The sequence below is a fragment of the Mytilus galloprovincialis genome, chromosome 1, assembly GCF_965363235.1.
Source record: "Mytilus galloprovincialis chromosome 1, xbMytGall1.hap1.1, whole genome shotgun sequence".
In the NCBI taxonomy this organism is placed as follows: Eukaryota; Metazoa; Mollusca; class Bivalvia; order Mytilida; family Mytilidae; genus Mytilus; species Mytilus galloprovincialis.
In genome coordinates this window covers 20,229,347-20,251,015 of record NC_134838.1, presented here as the reverse complement: position 1 = coordinate 20,251,015, position 21,669 = coordinate 20,229,347, and the positions used below count along the sequence as shown (strand labels likewise).

At 31.1% G+C, this 21,669-nt stretch overlaps 1 protein-coding gene across 4 annotated transcripts in view; it reads right to left on the bottom strand.

The window, feature by feature from the left end:
* Nucleotides 1-3,066: 3,066 nt before the first annotated feature.
* The window catches only part of LOC143068517 (post-GPI attachment to proteins factor 6-like), a 30,871-nt gene continuing 12,268 nt past the window's right edge, over nt 3,067-21,669 (bottom strand). Inside the window, exons 3-13 of one of the 4 annotated variants that reach the window (XM_076242651.1) lie at nt 21,289-21,487; nt 20,666-20,790; nt 19,629-19,894; nt 14,610-14,857; nt 13,856-14,076; nt 12,770-12,921; nt 11,174-11,352; nt 10,407-10,676; nt 9,681-9,891; nt 8,969-9,012; nt 3,067-3,365 (exon numbers count right to left, since the gene is read on the bottom strand). In XM_076242651.1, the coding sequence (XP_076098766.1) occupies nt 3,324-3,365; nt 8,969-9,012; nt 9,681-9,891; nt 10,407-10,676; nt 11,174-11,352; nt 12,770-12,921; nt 13,856-14,076; nt 14,610-14,857; nt 19,629-19,894; nt 20,666-20,790; nt 21,289-21,487 (1,957 nt within the window). In that variant the 3' untranslated portion in view covers nt 3,067-3,323. Of the gene's footprint in view, nt 3,366-5,422; nt 5,480-8,968; nt 9,013-9,680; nt 9,892-10,406; nt 10,677-11,173; nt 11,353-12,769; nt 12,922-13,855; nt 14,077-14,609; nt 14,858-19,628; nt 19,895-20,665; nt 20,791-21,288; nt 21,488-21,669 lie in introns of those variants that run through there. The other 3 variants (XM_076242666.1, XM_076242659.1, XM_076242643.1) reach the window with 3 other exon arrangements.

The window sequence follows — 21,669 nt, the reverse complement described above, 5'->3', positions numbered from 1 at the left end:
TAGGATATATTTAAACTTGAGAAAGCATTGACCTTGAAGAACGGTTGATTTTATTTCAAAGGAACACCTTTTTATGCCAACAAATCGATGAAATTTCTTTCCCTTCCAGCACTTGTAAGTGATGTGACCACCAAAGATTCCAAATTTTGACAAAATAAAATTATTACTTCTTTAAAAAGTGATTCAAGTTATTAAAATTTGTTTAATTAATACATAATTTAGAATGAAAAAAATAATATCATAAAGAGAATAGTTTTCCTCATTGAAATTTAATTGACCAATACAAAAAAAGAATTAAATAGTTAGGATACAAAAGGATACATATGGATATATCATTTTTAAAAACCAAACCTTATAAAAATGAAAACAACACAATAAAAATTACAGGTGTCTCAAGCGCTATTGTGGCAAGATAGAATGAGCATTTATCTTGATAAGTGTCAACACTTCACACAAAAAGAGAAGTGACTTCCTAATAATTCTGAAGTAGTTTAAACCCTGTGACATATATTGACAATATTCAGACTGTTTGATTTGCTGAATTACAATTTGCTAGACAATCCGTTAAATGGTCTACAGACCATCCTGATTTTAAGTACATATATATACCACTAAGTGCATTATTGTTTTAAAAAGATAAAAGCATCATATAAACCACACAAGTCTTTCTTGTAAAATTTCTGACAAGTCGTAGATGGTATTTTAATTATTTTCATCAAGACCTTTTATTCAAAATATTTTATATTCAGAAATTTGCAATGTTTTTGTCATTACAGAAACAGGGTAGGTTTTGCAATAATATATATATAAAAAAACTCACATTCTAAAATTTAAAGCATTATTTGCATGTAGAATTTCCTAAAATCACAATAATTCATCTGGCATTTTTGTGAATTTTCCAACAAATGTGTTCAAAATACAGTCACCCCCATCACTCACCCAATGTCAAAACCAACCAGGTGCTCCGCAGGGTGCAGCTTTATACGACCGCAGAGGTCGAACCCTGAACAGTTGGGGCAAGTATGGACAAAACATTCAAGCATGATACAGCTCTGAATTTGGATTGTGATCAAATTTTTGACATTACATGGTTTTTTTTTACACAAAACAAATGCCAAGATTTTACAAATCAATTAAAGATTTCTTCTTCAAACTTTTTAAATCTAAAATTAAATAGTTGACACAGCATAGGTTTCTGACACAGAATGAATGTGGTCTAATGAACTTAAAAGGTTTTTTTTGCCTTTGAGCAAATCACTATGCTGTTGAATATTAATCCTCTCAAAAAAAATGTTTGAAGAAATTTTCTTTTTATTTATGAAATCTGAAATGAGAAAAATTTAACCCCCCCCCCTTTTTTTTCACATCCCCGTTTCCCTTTTTCAAAACTGATATCAATTCAAATTTCTAATGGAGTTTGCAACAATAACTACTCATTTAAATACATCATAAAATATTAAGATGTAAAAAAACTGCTTGTTATCACTGAATGGTAAAGATTATTTAAATTTATCAGTTGGTAGTAAAAAGTGTATATACATTGTATATTGTATATAACAAAGATTTAAGTTGATTCTGGACAAAGAAAGATAACTCCAATTAAAAAAAATTCTTGCTATTGCACAAATAGGATATTTCTTGCTTACTATTCTGGACAAAGAAAGATAACTCTAATTAAAAAAAAATTTGCTATTTCACAATATTGTGCAATTAGATATTTCTTGCCATTGCACAATACTGTGCAATTGAAAAGACTTGCTATTGCACAATACTTAATATAATAATTTTAGATCCTGATTTGGACCAACTTGAAAACTGGGCCCATAATCAAAAATCTAAGTACATGTTTAGATTCAGCATATCAAAGAGGCCCAAAAATTCAATTTTTGTTAAAATCAAACTTAGTTTAATTTTGGACCCTTTGGACTTTAATGTAGAATTTGAAATTTGAAAACAGGACCAAAAATGAAGAATCTACATACACAGTTAGATTTGGCATATCAAAGAACCCCAAGGATTCAATTTTTGATGAAATCAAACAAAGTTTAATTTTGGACCCTTTGGACCTTAATGTAGACCAATTTGAAAACTGGACCAAAAAAACTTCAATAATCAAGAATCTAAGTACATTTTTAGATTCAACATATCAAAGAACCCAACCGATTCATTTTTTGTCAAAATCAAACTAAGTTTAATTTTGGACCCTTTGGACCTTAATGTAGACCAATTTGAAAACGGGACCAAAAGTTGAGAATCTACATATACAGTTAGATTCGGCATATCAAAGAACCCCAATTATTCAATTTTGATGAAATCAAACAAAGTTTAATTTTGGACCCTTTGGGCCCCTTTTTCCTAAACTGTTGGGACCAAAACTCCCAAAATCAATACCAACCTTCCTTTTATGGTCATAAGCCTTGTGTTTAAATTTCATAGATTTGTATTTACTTATACTAACATTATAGTGCGAAAACCAAGAAAAATGCTTATTTGGGTCCCTTTTTGGCCCCTAATTCCTAATCTGTTGGGTCCTAAACTCCCAAAATCAATACCAACCTTCCTTTTGTGGTCATAAACATTGTGTTTAAATTTCATAGATTTCCATTTACTTAACCTAAGGTTATTGTGCAAAAACCAAGAAAAATGCTTATTTGGGCCCTTTATTGGCCCCTTATTCCTAAACTATTGAAACCAAAACTCCCAAAATCAATCCCAATCTTTCTTTTGTGGTCATAAACCTTGTGTCAAAATTTCATAGATTTCTATTAACTTAAACTAAAGTTATGGTGCGAAAACCAAGAAAATGCTTATTTGGGCCCTTTCTGGCCCCTTATTCCTAAAATGTTGGGACCAAAACTCCCAAAATCAATACCAACCTTCCTTTTATGGTCATAAACCTTGTGTTAAAATTTCATAGATTTCTATTCACTTTTACTAAAGTTAGAGTGCGAAAACTAAAAGTATTCGGACGCCGGACGACGACGACGACGACGACGCCGACGCCGACGCCAACGTGATAGCAATATACGACGAAAATTTTTTCAAAATTTGCGGTCGTATAAAAATGCTAAGTTTGAAATAAAGTAAATCTAAAATCAGGTCAATTAAAGGTAAACTAATGCAAGATATTTTATCTGAGCAGTTTTGATTTGCAAAAAATATTGCTTAAACAGATCTAATTAAAATTCATCTAAACTGAGATTTGGTTACATATATGATTTTGTTGTAAAAGACAAATAATCATATAATAAGATTTTCTAGGGATTCTGTGTCTCTAAAACTGGTGAGTGGTGTAGAATTAGGATCATCTGCTAAACAGCTGCTCAAACATTGTCTCCCTCCTTCGTTTGATCCAAATAGTGGTTCTAAAAATAAATAAAAATAAAATTATCTCCCTTTAATTATTACTTCTGACGTAAAATTTTATAAGAATGTGTAATGAATATTCAGTATATCTGTGCATTTATTCACATGTCAAATGCAAATTCTATCAGTGGTCCATTTTGAACTTGTGATCACTCTTGTAAGAAGATACAAGAGTTCAATGAGATGACAGTGCGAAGGCTGTATAGCCAGTCAAGGTCGTTAAAAACAAGTTCAAACGGACAACTTCTTCAACAAATAAGCTCAAATGAAAAATATTATAAGGTAATAAAGCATTCCTAAAAGATATAATTAGCACAAAAATCTTCGAAATCATGATGTAACTGAAAGAATTTTTTCAATTTCAAAAACCCAAAATGTCTTAATTATAAATAAAAATTGTTGTGTATCAATATGTAACCAATAAATTATGCATTTTACTTTATATGACTGCAAAAGATTTCCCACACAAATCTATATCATAGTGCCATGGTTCTAAATGAGGAATGAAAAACATGTCCTATTTCTAAATTTTCACCTGCATAAATACATGTATGTTACAATTCAAAGTGGTATTACACCCCAAAACAAACCAAAAAGATATATTTTTAATCCCTTCTCTTTAATATTTTTTCCTCTTTTTAAGTTTTATTCCAACCAAACCAAAGAAATCAAGGCACCATCTGAAAAACTTAAAAAAAACCACCCTATTTTAGTAACAGAAATAAAATTGAGAAAGTAATGGGGAATGTGTCAAAGCGACAACAACCCGACCATACGGCCGACAACAGCCCAAGGCCACCAATGGGTCTTCAATGTAGCGAGAAACTCCCGCACCCGGAGGCTTCCTTCAGCTGGCCCCTTAAAAAATATGTATATTAGTACAGTGATAATGGACGTCATACTATACTCCGAATTATACACAAGAAACTAAAATTAAAAATCATACAAGACTAACAAAGACCAGAGGCTCCTGACTTGGGAGAGGCGCAAAACCTTTTTCTGTGACCTATGGACCCTTAACCATTAGGGTCCTTCCCTCTACCCTATTTATTCCATCTGTAAAAAGTCTCATTCCAATCAAGCAAGAGTTGCTATTATTTTTATCCAAAAACAATTTTTATAAAAAAAATAAAGTCTCATATCAGAAAGTATGCCACATTATTCTCACAGGAATTTTGTATTTTATACAAAATATTTTATTTTCTTTCCCATATGGGTTCTCTAATCCACATCTCAAAAGGAACTAGCATACACACTTTTTTTTTCTCTAATCCACATTTGAAAGGAAACTAGCATAGAAACATCACACAGAAAAAAAATCAAAAATAGTTTATCATCCTTCAGTTAGAGTAATGGTTTACAGTTTCGCTGTTGAAGTAAATCATGCATATAAATCAAGTCTTAGGATATACTGTTTCTACTATGAGCAATGTACTTTTTTATGTATTGCCATAGCCTATTATTTATTCTTTTGCAAATAAAATATTAATTAATTCAATTAATTAATTTAATTAATGTGTGCCCTCTATGGAGTCTGAATACAAGCAATATAGATTTCTATGACAATAAATACAATAAATAGATATTCAAATGTAGTCAAACATAGATATTAAATTGCAGGATAAAACAATATATAAATCATATGGAAAAATACAATATTCATTTGCCAGTCAGGGAAAATTCTTGTACATATGTTTTATTTACTGGTACATTTCAAACTAAGTTTGGAGGAAGCGTTATCTCCCTTAGATATTCAGAATTTTAAAAAAAAACTTTATAAGTAAGAAAGCTTTGTATTCTTCTTGAATTTTCTTTACTATATTGCTTTAATAGTGTTTTATTGTCGGACTATAATATTGGTCTTAAATCTTCATTTTATTTATTAATTTAAAAAAATATTGCCTTCAGAAATCAGAAAAGAATTTGCATTCTTTCTTTAGCTGTAAAGTTCTGTGAAAAGTACTTGGTGAAGCATAAGAGGAGTTGATTTCCACTTTGAAAAGAAAATATAAACATGACAAATTTACTGACACATGTACAAGAAAATATTACTTACTTATTTAAGTATATAAAATTTATGTGTATAAGTTGTATCCCTGACTGTATGTACTCACTATAAAACAGAAGAAAAGAAGAAAAGTTTTGTACCATTAATATATTCTCAAACAAATGATGCATTGAAGCAATATAAGTCATAGGTTGATAGTCATTTGATGGTATCAGGTAAAGGAAATCATCATATCAAGTTTTGCAGAATCTATAAGGTTTCATCGAAAAAATTTGTTCCAAAAAGTCTATTTCAAGTTACTAGCATTGTTTTCAATTTTATATCAATTTGAAAAAGGGAAACAACTCTTTGGAAGGGTAAACTGCTTACCTGTTAATTGAAAACTTCAAAACTAATTGAATTAACTTGTTTTGCTGTTGAAAAATAAAATTTGGTAAGGCCACACCAATTTAATTCCTTGTTCGACGGACCCGCCTGCACCTATTTTTTTCAAAACAGATTTTTAAATTTTTTTTTTATATTCCCGCATCCAGAAATTTAATCATGTCTATTTCCTGCACCGTTTTTTAGAATATTAGAAAAAGATATCAACATTTGTTTTTCAAAATCACAGTCTAACCTGTATATAACGGTTTTAAACCTATAAGCACCCCATCACACTGTGCAAATATCTGTGAGAATATTTGTTTTAGTATGAAAGCAATTTATTCCACGTGGGAGTGCTCTGATATTATAAGTTATCTACATTCATATCCGTAGATATGGATATTTTAACACCCTGAAGTACCCCAGTACACCATGAGGCGTAGCCGAAGGGTGTACAGGGTACTGAAGGGTGTTAAAATATCCATATCTACGGATATGAACGTAGATAACAAATTTATCCCCGGTCTTAGTCCGAATCGGGCGAGTTTTATGAAAATTCGGGTACAAAGTGTAACGTGAAAACAACGTTTTTTTCATTATCTAAAAACGTTTTATTGAAATTTGGAAATTTTACATATTTTTTACTGGGTGTAGGGTACTACCTTTGGTAGAACCCTACAAGTAGTCAAATATAAGACGTTTTTAATACGAAGACAGAGAAACTGGATTGAGTCAAATTTGGCGCTCAATGTTGTGAGAGTTACGCCATAGATGGTGTGACGTCAACGGGGGTCATTTGCATAGCTAGGTCAGTAGTCCCATTCCTTGAAAATGTGGCATTTAAATGATGCATTTAATGGAATGAGTGTAAATGATCGGTATAATAGGACAAAATCGTTAATGAATTAAATATTTAATTACAAACATCATGGATAATCTACAAAATTCAATATTTCACAAGAAGCAATCATGGAACTAAGGAAAACTTGCGTAAAGTTCCCCAGAATAATGGTTAGCAACGTCCGGGGATATGGGTTAGCAACACCCAGGGGCTATGGGTTTTGTAACGACGTGCGTTAACCAATCAAAATCCTAGATATATACTAAGCCGGGGATAAAAATATATAACAGCGGAAATATCTGTACAGAACAAAACATTGGTTTCTTTCCCCTTACTTATATTCCCTATCAAAAAATGTTCGTTGTTAGAATAAAGTACAAAGAACTTCTGAAGGATGTGCCTTTAACTGCAATTATATTGTATGTTGGCGAAACAAAACTATCCATAGCCGCTGCATGTTTATGCACCTGTCCTGATTGATTCAGGGGCCTATCATTCAGCAGTTATCGTTTGTTGATGTGGGTCATTGGTATTCTCCCGTTTGGATATATAAATTAGATAGTTGGTTTTCCTGTTGGAATTGTGAACACTAATTATAGCTTGCTGTTTAGTCTGGATCAAAGTCGCGTGTAAAGGCCCTACTTTCACCTGTCTTTGTTATTATCAGGTTGAGAACAAACTTCCTCAGAAAAGGGGTAATTTTACTGTTGTAGAAAAGGAAATAAAATACCAAGGATTTGTATAGTGCTACTATACAAAAACTTTGAAAACTTTTTTACTCAAAAAGAGGAGAAATACTGTACATCATATTTTAAATAACTTTTCTAAAAGAGGGGTCCACTTATTTTGAATAATATTAAACTGTTGAAGTAAATGTGTTAACATGGTTTAAGTGCAGGAATATTACAAAATTCTTGATCAAGTTTTGACCATTTTTAAAATACAAGATAGATATAGTTCTTTGGGAAAATATGAGCCCTTTTGTACTAAAAGGTGTTTTTTTAGAAAGAAATATATTATAACTTATATTGACCCCTCATAAAAGGGATATTTATAACTTTAAGGGGTTGTTCCCAACCTGAGTATGCCACTTTGATGGAGAATTGTCTCATTGTCAGTCACACATACATAGACCAGATTTAATTATACAATTATTTCTTGGTGAACAGGAATAAAATACTTCATAAATTAAAGAAATGTCAAAGTACAAGTGATAAATCAGTTTTAATATTGTTAAAACCTACTATTTTATGTTTTCAAAAAAAAATTATAATCGCTCGCCTATAAAATTTGCAAATTAAATATTTTTTTATTAAAATTTTCAAATCGCTCGCTTGCCCCAATTTTTGGAGTCCAAAAATCTGTAGAACAAGAAATTAAATTGGTGTGGCCTAACATACTTTGTAAATCTGATTAAAATAGACATCGTCTATCTGTGCTATTGTGGTTTCTGTTCTGGTAACTTTAATATCAGCCAATCAGATTGCTGCCCTCTTTTTTGAAGGTGTTTACCATTACAATAATAAAAAGATATAAATCCCATTTTTATTTCACTGTCCCTACATAACACAATAATGACTGAATAGAAAAGATAAAACATTTTTGTTGTGAAATTTTAAGTATCGTTTGTAGATGAACATTACATTATATGGTAGACATTTTGAAAAGGAAACGATAACAAGCTTATTTGTACACAAGGTACACAAGGTATGCAGGTATAAATATTAACTAAGCTTTCAAATAGCAGAAACACACAGAATTAGAAAAAAGGATGTCTTCATTCACCTTTATTGATACTGTCCATTTAGAAATACAAAAGAAGTTGTATTTATGCATCTTATATGTCATGCAGGCAACAATGAATACAAATAAACTATACTAGCTTACAACAGCTTGGATTCAGGATTTAACTAAAAAGAATCATTGAAAAATCAATTTTTGAACAAGATTACTAAGTAGCACTAATTGAAGAAGCCTGTAGTTTCACTCTTTCTTTATAATGCACTCTGCCCTTTTTGTAACTCATTATGATGCCCTGCTCTTACTTTAAGCTGTGTGCCATTTACTAATTGAAACTGTAAGTGAGTGTAACAATATGCTCAGTTGTTTCAATATAAATGATACATTACTGGGAATATGAAATATGTTCAACATTTGAAGCCATATTTGAGTCACAAACGGCATTTACCATCAGAATTTTTGAAAGAAAGAATTTTACAAAGATTTCAGCAAAAATTATAACTTATTATATCATTAAATAATATATTCAATTAGTTAAAACAAAAAAATAACAAATGCCTTTTGGGCTATGTAATGTAAAAAAAGTAATTTCTGATGTATAATCCTGAATCCAACAAATGTATACAGAAAGAATATAACTGGTATACCATAGATTTGAATGCATTGTTTTCGTCATCGATGTCATATTTTCCTGTAAGCATATTCAAGTTTTACACATTCTCAGTAAAACACCTTGTGTCTCAATTATTTCTATTGCTAATGAGAAGTATAATCTATTATCCAGATTAAATGTGTGAGTGTGTATATGATTTAAAAAAATCCAAAACTATCAAATTTTAAAACAAGAGTGTACACCATTGAAGAAATTTCTTGTCTTCTTTACTTAAATTTATTTTGAAAGTTCTTACTACAGATATAACATTATCAAGGATCCAAGAAGATCAAGTTTAAAAGAACCCTGACAAAAAGACATGTAAATGATAAACAGATTTAATCTAAAATAAATTAATGCTGTCCATGAACCATGATAATGGGGTCAAGGTTAGATAAACCCAACCAGACAGACATGTAAATTTTCTTACAATCATTCTATATACACACTATTGTTATAGTTGTCTTAATATAATAGTATCTTTGATGGGGTCTAATAACAAAAGCTAAAAGTTGACCAAAGAACCATGAAAATGATGTCAGTACTCAGTAGTATGAATTTTGGTGGAATTATTGTAAACATGAGATTGTGATCATGGTATGGCCAACTGAAGATGTATTGCTTTAACAAGAAAATTAATAAGCAAAATAAAACACTGCTTACTGGAAGCCACAGTCACACATGTAATAAAACCTTTTAAATCTTACCTCGTTTCTTGGGTTTAGGCGGTAATAAAAACATGGTGCATGTAGCCATTAACATATGCCATACACTATGTGTGTATTTGTAATTTTGATTGTTCTCTGCAAATGCAAATATACACAGACCACCTCCTGCTATCAGTAATCCTGGTAACAAGCATAATAAATATCGCTTACATGGTGGGTAGCATTTACGCCTTCCATAACATTTTCTGGCCTATAAAAAAACGAAATATCTAAATATAAATGAAATTTTTTCTGATGAAATGTTCATTCAATTGAATTATAAGAATAACAGATTTCTTTTTTGGAACTCAATTCAACATGAAGATCTTAAAGGTATGATGGTTAATATTTTTGTTAAATTTTGTTCAATATGACAATGTTGTATCCTGTATGCATTTTGCCTCATTTCTAATGCATAAATTGAACACAAAATTCAAAGAAACTATTGGATGTTGTTTTAACATTTTCTAATTTGTTAGTTTTTGTATTTCTTGAAATTGATGCTAAAAAATACCACTTTCAACTTTATTTTTATATTAAATTGAAATCGACATGTTTCCACGCCAAACAAATTCCAACAAAAAAGTCTATTTTATGAAATAATGTGTATGAAGAATTTGAAACTTATACACATCTTGCATCCATTAAATGTCTCTTTTTGTGTTTTTTGGTTACTGTTTATGTGACAAAATACAAAATAAACTGCATAATTTTACTAGATCATACCCAAGATATAGCTATAAAAAGAGCTCCTAATGCCCCTGGTACTACAAACATGTACAGACTGGTCCTTTCTAACTCTATACCCATGGCTATAAGTAATGGTCCGGCTGTATATAACACACTCCTAATGGTACGAGGTAATTTTGTCATGGCTATAAGTGTCACCCATATAGATGTCACAGATCCCAGGAAATCACAGAAACTGAGGACGCTAAGATTTATTATACAATATTTGTACTCATCAGATCTACCTCCATCACAGGCATGGTAAAACTAAAATATGTAAAAATATCATCATTTGTCAGGTGTTTGGAAAATTATTAGTACAATGAAGGCCACAATAAGGTATGTTAATTATGTCATATTGGCACAATACTACAGCCTTTAAGTATATAAAAAAGATACATGTAAAGAATACAGGTACTGTTGAACCTTGTTGTGTCGAAAAATAGGATGAGTTAAAGTAATTTCTCGCTCTCCATAAAATTCCACTTCATTCAATACATAATCACTTCAAACTTGATTGATATGATGCTCAGTTAAGTTGAGTTAATTTTATAGTCACATTAATGTTAAACCTTGCAATTTCACAGGCCAGATAGTGGCTCTTATCATCATACCTCATCCAAATTTAAGCACAAATTAAACGACCCAAATAACATACTGAGCAATATATCCTTCTCTGAGTGGTATAAAATATTTCTCCATGGGTATACTTTTCAACTTTTTTATATAGAGGTATTTTTACATGTAATAATTCAGACACTTACTGCAGAAAAAAACATTGTATAAAAGTAGACAAATGCTTCAACATAATGTGTTCTGTAAAGAGCAAGAATAACAGCTGGTATAAACATAACATGGCTGACTGTCAGTAGTATTAACTCTGTAAGCTGTTCATGTCCTGGTATTAGGTCAGATCCATCATTACAAGCATAACCAGACCACCCTGCAATACAAATAACAACCATAACAATTGGATTTTAATGGTTGATTCTTGTCTTGTAAAACATCAAGGGTGTTCAAATACATAACTTTGTATCAAGTAATAATTTAATTTTGGATGTAATGCGTCTTCTGATTGGCTGACGTTGTTTTGTTTATCAGCTCATAGACATAATTTTGTCATGAGACCATGATGTCATCAACGTTTTTTAAATGGTTTACTCCGTTTAAAATGGAAATTAGAATTAAATTATAAAAAAGAATGAAAATTTGTTCTGTCTATTCAAAATAACATAAAAAATGTAGTGAACACTTTAAAATAACCCGCTAGGCAGGTTATTCAGTGTGCACCACATTTTTGATGTTATTTCTTCACAGACAGAAGAAAATATTACAGTCATTCCTTAAATAGAAAGAAAAGGGTCATATCTTCTATCTGTCAACAAACAAAGACTTCTATAGCTTAACACCTATTAACATTTCATGTCTTACAAGATTTTAATCAAAACTGTTTTTCATATTTACTGATTTATAAGACATTAAGCACTTTAAAATTTGGAAAGTATCACAAGTATTTTAAAAGCCTAATCTTTTTACACCAATCATCATTTATGATAATTTATCCTGCAATTGGGTGCCTTACTATACAGATACAGCCCTACAGATATCGCTATGCTTTAAAGCTCCGCCCACTGCCGAACTGAGTATTGTTTGAACCTATGTGACCTCAGAATGTGTATTCCAGTTGCATTCCAATGACGCTGACAATTGTCGATTTCAGAACTTGAATGTGTATGATTGTGTTACAAAATCAACCATGTCAATTTCAGCATACATGTTCAGTGAATGTCAAGTCTGAAGCGTAGGACAACTCGTACACTTCTGTTTCAAATTAAACAATGTTTTGTTATTTGTTTTTACTGTTGAAATTAGTTGTTATGTTAAAACAGATAATTATTCACCTTGAGCGATGTATTATTGTTGACCATTCCAGATTCTTTTTTGCGAACCCGTCTTCAGCGTAATGTGTGATTTTGATATTACTACGGGGGCCTCAAGGCATTACAAATCGCAAATAAATGTTAAATATGTTAGTTTTTGTGTCTTTCAAAACACAAACAATATACAGAATTAATTGCAGGATAAAGACAATAACTGTTTAGTGTCTTTAAATATCAGCTGTATTTGTACTCGGCTCGAAACAGGTGTAGTAGCTCAATAAAAGCTCGCATACACCTTGTTTCCTAGCCTCATACAAATACAGCTGATATTTAAAGACACTAAACAGTTATTGTCTATGTAAATACAAGATGTTGGAATGTATCTTCCCCAAATGTTTTCCTTGTTTATAATGAAAAACTCAACAAAATAATCTAGAAATTATAAGATGACCTTACTAAAAACTCTTCATTTTTACATACCTCCTTGACAAACACATGTTGACACCAGTAGTCTCCCTTGTAAGTAAACAGCACAACTCCCTTTGTCATTACATCTGCCTTCTACACATCTATCAGATTGTATGTCTAATGATACATTCACTGTTCTGTTTCCACATGACACAGCAATTACACTAAACAAGGAAATTTTACAGTTTAAACAACAACTGTCCTGATCAATTTTCTAGCAACAGGTCAATCACATTACCGTTTCATGAAAAGCTTGTTAAAAAAAAGTAAATTGATAAAAAAAAGAAGCTTAAATTAAATATCAAATGTAAAGGGACATAGCTACTATTTCTCACCTGTCCCATTAATTTCTATATCTAGAATTTTTAGATAAACTCTTAATAAAATTTGAACTGAAAGACTTCAGTAACTTACACTAGAAATGTGACGGGTGCCACTAGTTAAGCAGTATTGGCTTACCTATCTGGAGCACATGACATCACCCTAGTTTTTTACTTGAATTTGTGTTGCTGTTTTTAGATCCTATGTAGTGATTTGTGAACTTGTCTGTCTTTTTGTAGTCTTCTGGGTTGTTTTTGTCATGGTATTGTCATTTTATCTTTACTTATGAGTTTGAACAGCCCCTTTGTATCTTCTGCTTGCTTTTTTTATGTTTTGCAAGAGAATTACTTAACCCATGTATGCCTTGGGTGTAATATTAAAAAAGTTCTTAAAATTGACTTTCTTCCATGACTTATAATATTATACCATCCTCTTTTATGCCTCACCTACAACAGTAGAGATGCATTATGTTTTTTTGGTCTGTGGTTCGGTTTGTCTGTCCGTTAGTTTGTGTGTCTATCCAGCTTTACTTGAAACTTAGTACACATGTTCCCTATGATATGATTTTTCTAATTTTAATAGCAAATTAGAAATTTGACCTCATTTTCACGGTCCATTGAATATAGAAAGTGATAGTGCAAGTGTGGCATCTGTGTACAATGGACACATTCTTGTTTATTTCACTACAATAATCTTAATGTGTCTAAGGACTCAAATAAAATAGATACAGCTGAGTGATTTAGGCTCATTTGAGATTCTAGTTAATGTATCACAAACCTTGTATTTGTGTCAGATATAAAACATGACATAGACAGTGTTGTAAACCATGTGCCTGCTTTAGGGTATGGAACAATCACACTATCTTGTAACACAACAGATGTACTAGAGTTGACTGACAGCTGGGCGGCACTAGGTGGACATTCACTGTTCCCTGATCTTTCTGGCATTGTCCTATGAAGACATGCTCTAACCAAGATTTTAACATCTACGTCTTTTACCTATAAATAAAATAAACAAATTTTCAACCAGCTTTACTTTGAGTGTTTGCAGATTTCGGACAATTGAGAAACATTAACTATTTCATTCTCATTTTGTCACAACTAGACCCCACATGATGATAACAGCTAAAACTAGCCCTTATGATGAAGTAAACTAAAAAATCTTATCATGCATAATTATACATAAACCAGTTTGACAAAACTGCATCAGTCTTTTTGTGTTTTAGTACTCCCATCTAGTGCAGGAGGTAGTGACATCAATTTGCAATTCAAACTCTTAATTAAAGGACTATAGGCACTGTTAATTTATATTTCTCACCCTTATACAAAAATATGGTCAAGTAATTGGTTCAATTTACAATTTGTTTTTGTGTATCCTGATGAAAAGACTTTTTTCCACACTATCAAATTGTTAAATGTTAACATGGTTAATACAATTAACATATCTGAAATAAAATATCTCCTGACTTTTTTAGTATGAACATACTAACTTTAACAGACTCTAGTTATCCTGCAATTGTTTGCTAACTAACCTTTGGGTCTGCTAAAACAATGACTTTTAAGACAACAGATCCACCATTATCTATACCACTTTTGATTTCATATGGCACAATTAATGTTGAATTCTCTGACAAAATATAAGGCTTGTCTACTATTGTACCATTTCTTATGTACATGTACTTTGTTTTAAAGACTGTCTGGGACTCTTGTCTATCCATCAGAGGGTACATAATACAGGAATCATTCAACATACTAGAGGTCAGATCTTGAGATTCACACTCTGTAAACAAAAGCAAATACATGTACCATTTGTATTTAAATTGAAGTAAGATTTTAAATATAATTACATTCTGTAATGATCTGTAAATAGAAACACAATTAAAATTTTACAAACTTAAGGACTTAATGAATTACATTCTTAAAGAACAAAAGTTAAAAAAAAATACTGACTTTAATGTGTCCATTTAATATTCATAATTAAATTTATCATATTTCTTCACAAAGGTAGATATATCAAATTTTAACACACAACTAAAAGTAGATATATTAAATTTATATATGTACTAAAGGTTGTATCTATACTTCTGAAGGAAGAGACCAATTTCATTAAGATGCATCTCCTCTGAAACCATACAAAGTCGGAAATATCGATGACATGCAGTATAAATGTAGTGTTTTGTACTTCCTAAATATGCTTTGAAACAATCTTTTTTTTACCACACAAAACGTCAATTTTTAAGAAAATAATCCAATTTGGAGACCGTTATATCGATCCATTTCTCATATGCTTTGGCACATACACAGTCAACATACTGCCTGTGAAATTTTAACACTTGCCGAATTGTACTGCGATTTTGGGGGCATCTTCTAGTTATTTTAATGTTAATAATATATAGAGTGGATATAATATTGCAATAATGCACTAGAGGTTGTTATATGAAGCTAAAGTAATACATTATAATAATATAATTCTAATGCTTTATAAAGATTAAATCTAAATACTTACTTTCGATGAAATTATTAAATGTAAAAAGAGCAGGCATGCTAAAAAATTGAAATATAACAAAATCATGTGATTTTTTCGTAAATACAGTTGATAGGTCTAAGCGAGGTTAAAACTGTGAGTTTTTTCTTGAACATTCATTGCAAGTTTAACTGTAGAAAGCTAGCATCAATTTGGTTTTTCTTTTAAAAAAATGAAGAAGAAAAGCAGGAATTTTGATGTCATAACAGCATTTTTTAGAGCTTATATTATGTTTATAAGCATTGTTTATTCAAGACATATCATACGATGTATGTGTGTAGCACATGATAAGTACTGAAGCATGAGGCATGAGCACTCCTTATTTGATCATGAGGCATGCAGTGATACAGACCCAAATCAGGTTTCCCTAGGATGCTAGGTAGTTTTCTGTTTGAGTTTTTGGTGCTGACAAGGAAAGTCATACGTTATTTTTATGGAAAAAAAGAAACAAATAACTGTTATCAAAGTTAAATATTGACTAAATTGTTTGCTTATTACATTTCATTTAAACTAAAAACGTCTCTGTTTTTGTATATATATGAAAATGACAACTGAAAGAAACTTTGTGTCTTAAACTGTTTATAATTTCCACAGATCAATTAGAGATTGGACATTTACATGTTTCTAGTAATTCATTAGTTACATTTATAAGTAATATTGGAAGGAATAACATCGTCGTCACTTCAAAGGTTTCATCTGCGTTACCGCCCATCTTTCAATAACTCTTTAATTGGTTCAATATCTGGCATGGAAGTTTATTCTCCGCATGTGATCGATCAAATCACTGACACTTATCGGTCATTTTCGTGTTCACGGAGAACTACGAACAGACAAGTTTTTGTCGAATATACATGCGAAGTAACCCGAATAGTCCATTCGTTACATTCCGTTGATGTACGCTGCCGAAAAGAGTCATTCGTTCAATTTTTATTTTAGTCAAATTTTTCCCTATTTTTGGTTAGTTTGAACTTAATAGTTAAAACCGACAGCTATCACATACGAAATTGGAGAACAAAGTTGTGTCATTTCAATTTTAAAATTTACAGACAATTAAAAACCCATTTCCGTATAAAGTTAAGAAGATGACTGTACAAAAAATACGTTTGGACACCCTTTATTAAATACGAAAAATCTAAATCTCTCGTGTATTTATAGTCAATTAAATTATTAACAATTCTAAACGGTTCTATCCTTCAATTTAAGTTCTTGATACATAAACTAATTTGTGTAAAAATGAATTTACCGTAAGACAGATAGATGCAAGCCCATTTCGTCGGTTTGTTATATTTTTTGCTGTATAGCTTATTATATTAATACAAGCATTCCACAATAAACACTTTTTAAATATATATTTACGAAAATATTATCCCCATTTTAGTTGTCCAGTTTCAATAATGCAATCAATGACATTTATGACATATACATAAATTTAGAATACTTGAAAGTAAATATTATTTCATTCAATCTCGATAAACTTTGCACATTGCAACAGTAAAAAAATCTATGCCTACATTTGCCTACATTATTTTGTTAAACATCATGTGAAACCTGATCGATTCATCGGTATTTAACTGTTTAACTTGGGATCCGCTTTTAACCGGAAAATACTTTTAGAACAGTTTAAAACAAACGGTAAAAAGCAAAAATATGCTAAATTAAATACAATTTTCCATGTTAAACTGCTGTAGTTTGAACAATTCTCGTCCGTTTTTCAAGTTTTTTTCACCATTCGATTTCTTTCTAAAGGTAGATATTCTATGTGATACAGCGCTACCTTGTTATTAATAAACTAGGGATTTCCCACAGGTGCGCTATAATTACCGGACTCGATAAAACCACGTGACTGATAAGAAATTCCAGATGCCTTTTACAACCGCGGTAACGCAGATAGTAACCAAAGGCGTCTTACCGCTGAGACTATAATTGGATGAAATCGTATGACTTTAGTACAGAGCTCAGCATGCTATAAATACATGCTAATTAGTCGTTGTTATTCCTTCTAAATATTACTTCCATGGTTATATGGTTTCCAGATGCAAGCCAAAAAAGACATTCATATTCAAATAGTCAATTAGACTTAAATAATCAAAAAAATTGACAATGTTTCATATTCTACTTTTATTTAGAGTAATACATGTATATATATAGTATTTCAGGTTTAAAATATACATGTAAATTTAAACTTTCAGCATTAAAAACCTTTATCACATCTTGTCTTTTGTGATTGATTTGGATATGCATATATTAAAAGCAAATATGTTATGAGGGCGGATAAAGTTAATGTAAATATGTTATGTAGGTGGATATATTAAGTGCAAATATGTTCTGAAGGTTGATATCTGTAGTTGGATATATTAAATGCAAATATGTTCTGTATGTGGATATCTGTAGGCAGATAAATAAAATGTAATATGTTCTGCATGTTGATACATGTAGGGAAATGTATATTAAATGTAAATATGTTCTGTAGAAATATCAAAAGCAATTATTTTCTGTACCGGTAGGTAGATACCTGTAGGTGTATATAGTCAATGTATATATGTTCTGTATGTGGATATCTGTATGTAGATATTTGTATGTGGATATCTGTAGGTGGATATATTTAATGAACATATTTACTGTAGGTGGATATATTTAATATACATATTTACTGTAGGTGGATATAGTAAATATAAAATTTGTTCTGTAGCTTTATTTGTACAATGAGAATAAAATATGATTTGTTGGTTGACATATCAAACCTAAATATATTCTGTAGGTGAATATATACAAAGCAAATATGTTTTGTGGGTGAATATATTTTAGGCAAATATGTTCTGTAGGTGAATATATACAAAGCAAATATGGTTTGTGGGTGAATATATCCAAAGAAAATATGTTTTGTAGGGGGATATATTTTAGGCAAATATGTTCTGTAGGTGAATATATCCAAAGCAAATATGTTTTGTAGGGGGATATATCCAAAGCAAATATGTTTTGTAGGGGGATATATCCAAAGCAAATATGTTTTGTAAGGGGGATATATTTTAGGCAAATATGTTCTGTAGGTGAATATATCCAAAGCAAATATATTTTGTAGGCCTATGTAGGGGGGATATATTTTAGGCAAATATGTTCTGTAGGTGAATATATCCAAAGCAAATATGTTTTGTAGGGGGATATATCCAAAGCAAATATGTTTTGTAGGGGGGATATATTTTAGGCAAATATGTTCTGTAGGTGAATATATCCAAAGCAAATATGTTTTGTAGGGGGATATATCCAAAGCAAATATGTTTTGTAGGGGGGATATATTTTAGGCAAATATGTTCTGTAGGTGAATATATCCAAAGCAAATGTGGATATATTTTAGGCAAATATGTTCTGTAGGTGAATATATCCAAAGCAAATGTGGATATATTTTAGGCAAATATGTTCTGTAGGTGAATATATCCAAAGCAAATATGTTTTGTAGGGGGATATATCCAAAGCAAATATGTTTTGTAGGGGGGATATATTTTAGGCAAATATGTTCTGTAGGTGAATATATCCAAAGCAAATATGTTTTGTAGGGGGATATATCCAAAGCAAATATGTTTTGTAGGGGGGATATATTTTAGGCAAATATGTTCTGTAGGTGAATATATCCAAAGCAAATATATTTTGTAGGGGGGATATATTTTAGGCAAATATGTTCTGTAGGTGAATATATCCAAAGCAAATATGTTTTGTAGCGGGGATATATTTTAGGCAAATATGTTCTGTAGGTGAATATATCCAAAGCAAATATATTTTGTAGGGGGGATATATTTTAGGCAAATATGTTCTGTAGGTGAATATATCCAAAGCAAATATGTTCTGTAAGTGAATATATCCAAAGCAAATATGTTCTGTAGGTGAATATATCCAAAGCAAATATGTTCTGTAAGTGAATATATCCAAAGCAAATATGTTCCGTAGGTGAATATATCCAAAGCAAATATGTTTTTTAATATAATGTGATGAATATGTTATACATAAATATATGTTCTACAAGTGGAATACTTACTTGAGGTTGATATATTAAATGTGAAGGTAATATCATCAGAGGATGTAAACATGACATATTGATGACCATACTGGTATAATACGGGAACAGTGATAATACATTGATCTGTATCATTACAAATAAACTTGTTGTCATAGTGATTTATATCTGGTACCCCTTGACCTCTGGTTATCAGATCAACTAAACAGCTTACTGGAATACCTGTAGCATTGGTACAACCAGAAACAAGAACATGGTAGGCTGAAGTTGTTTCTAAAATGTTAAACCTGAAAAGCAAAAATTCATAATGTGCATCAATTTTATAATTCATTTTCAGCCTAAAAAATGGACTGCAAGAAAATACAGAATACTATTTTTCCATAATTTAACACAGTATTTGACACTTTATGATCTCTTGAAAAACCTTTTAGTACCAGTAAACAATACTGACTCATATATACTAGTCATGTTACTGACATAACTGTGGAAGTAATAATAAACAGATGTGTGTCTGTGATTTTCAAATGATGCCAACTTGCTCTCAAGGGGTAGTTCAAAGAAAAAAAGCAAATACTACAAACTGAATTTAAATCAAAAAGATACAAGTTTATTATGAAATGAAGGCTGACAGGTGCCACATATGGAGTGAGATTTGCTTACCCTTCGGGAGCACCTGAGATCACCCCCAGTTTTTGGTGGGGTTCCAGTTGCTTAGTCTTCAGTTTTTCTATATTGTGTCTTGTGTACTATTATTTGTCTGTTTGTCTTTTCTTTTTTAGCCATGTCGTTGTCAGTTTATTTTTGATCTATGAGTTTGAATGTCCCTCTGGTATCATTCGCCTTCTTTTATCTTGCAGAGCAACTATAGTACCTGTTTGGGTGAATGAACTAGTAATCCATGATCATTTAATGATTTTGTATTATCTTACTTAAATGAACAGCAATAATAATCTATTTGATTAAATATTATAAAAAAAGGTTAACAATTATATTTGTCTATAGAGAAATGGCTTTCACACCACAAGACTTCACATTAAACAAATAGAAGAATCCAATACCTATATATGACTGGTTTAGAGATTCTAACTTGATAGTTATGGTATAAATGAATACTGTCTATGTTGCTCAGGACTGTGGAAGTCAATTCTACATTCAATCTGTAATAACAAGTTGCGAACAAACCCTGAAAAAAGAAGAAATCATTATATCGACATATTTCTTATACCAGTATATATGGTACACACATAAGAAACATTTTTTACTCACCTTCTAATTTGATAAAGCTATGATTCTGTTTAAGATTTATCTTCGTCGAAACTAGTGATAGGACTTGTGCTTTGTTTTGTATTGAAACTTGCGTTTAATAGTAGTGGCAGCTTTGGCAGCTATAAACTACCTTGATTAGCCAGCTAGTTTTCTGAAGAATGCCTGCACCAAGTTACTATTGTTACACACTTTGTCCATTTTTCCAGGAGCTGATATTTAATTGTTTTCCTTTTAGGAACAAGTGATTTATACATTGTACATCGATTTATTCAGTTACCATAAACCTCAATTAATTTGTTATTGCCTATGTGTAAATTAACCTGTTGTGGACTGGCAACCTCTTTGAACATGTAAATTTTTTCTGTTATTAATTTGAATTATGCCTAAAAATTTCAAAACAGTGCTCTACAATTACCTTTGGTCTAAGTTTAGTATCTTTATCAGGGATATAAGCAATAGCAAACCAGTCACCAGGAAGTGGGCGTGTCAGATCTACATGTGTTGTCTTATTATCACTCTGAATATTGACCTCCTGTACATCACCTCTATCAAGGTAATAGTTTACAGGAAATGTTTCATTTTTACCTAATGGAAGACTACCATACTGTAACTGTCTGAAAAAAAAAAAGAATTTATTAAGTAAATGTTAAATACACAAGGCAGTTGCTATTTGTCCGGCTAGCCGGACAAATAGTACCAGTACCAGGACTATTTGTCCGGCCAATACAATGCGTATGTCACTATTTGTGTGTGCGTGTAATATTATCTTCAGCAGCACCAGGGGGTAGCGAATGTT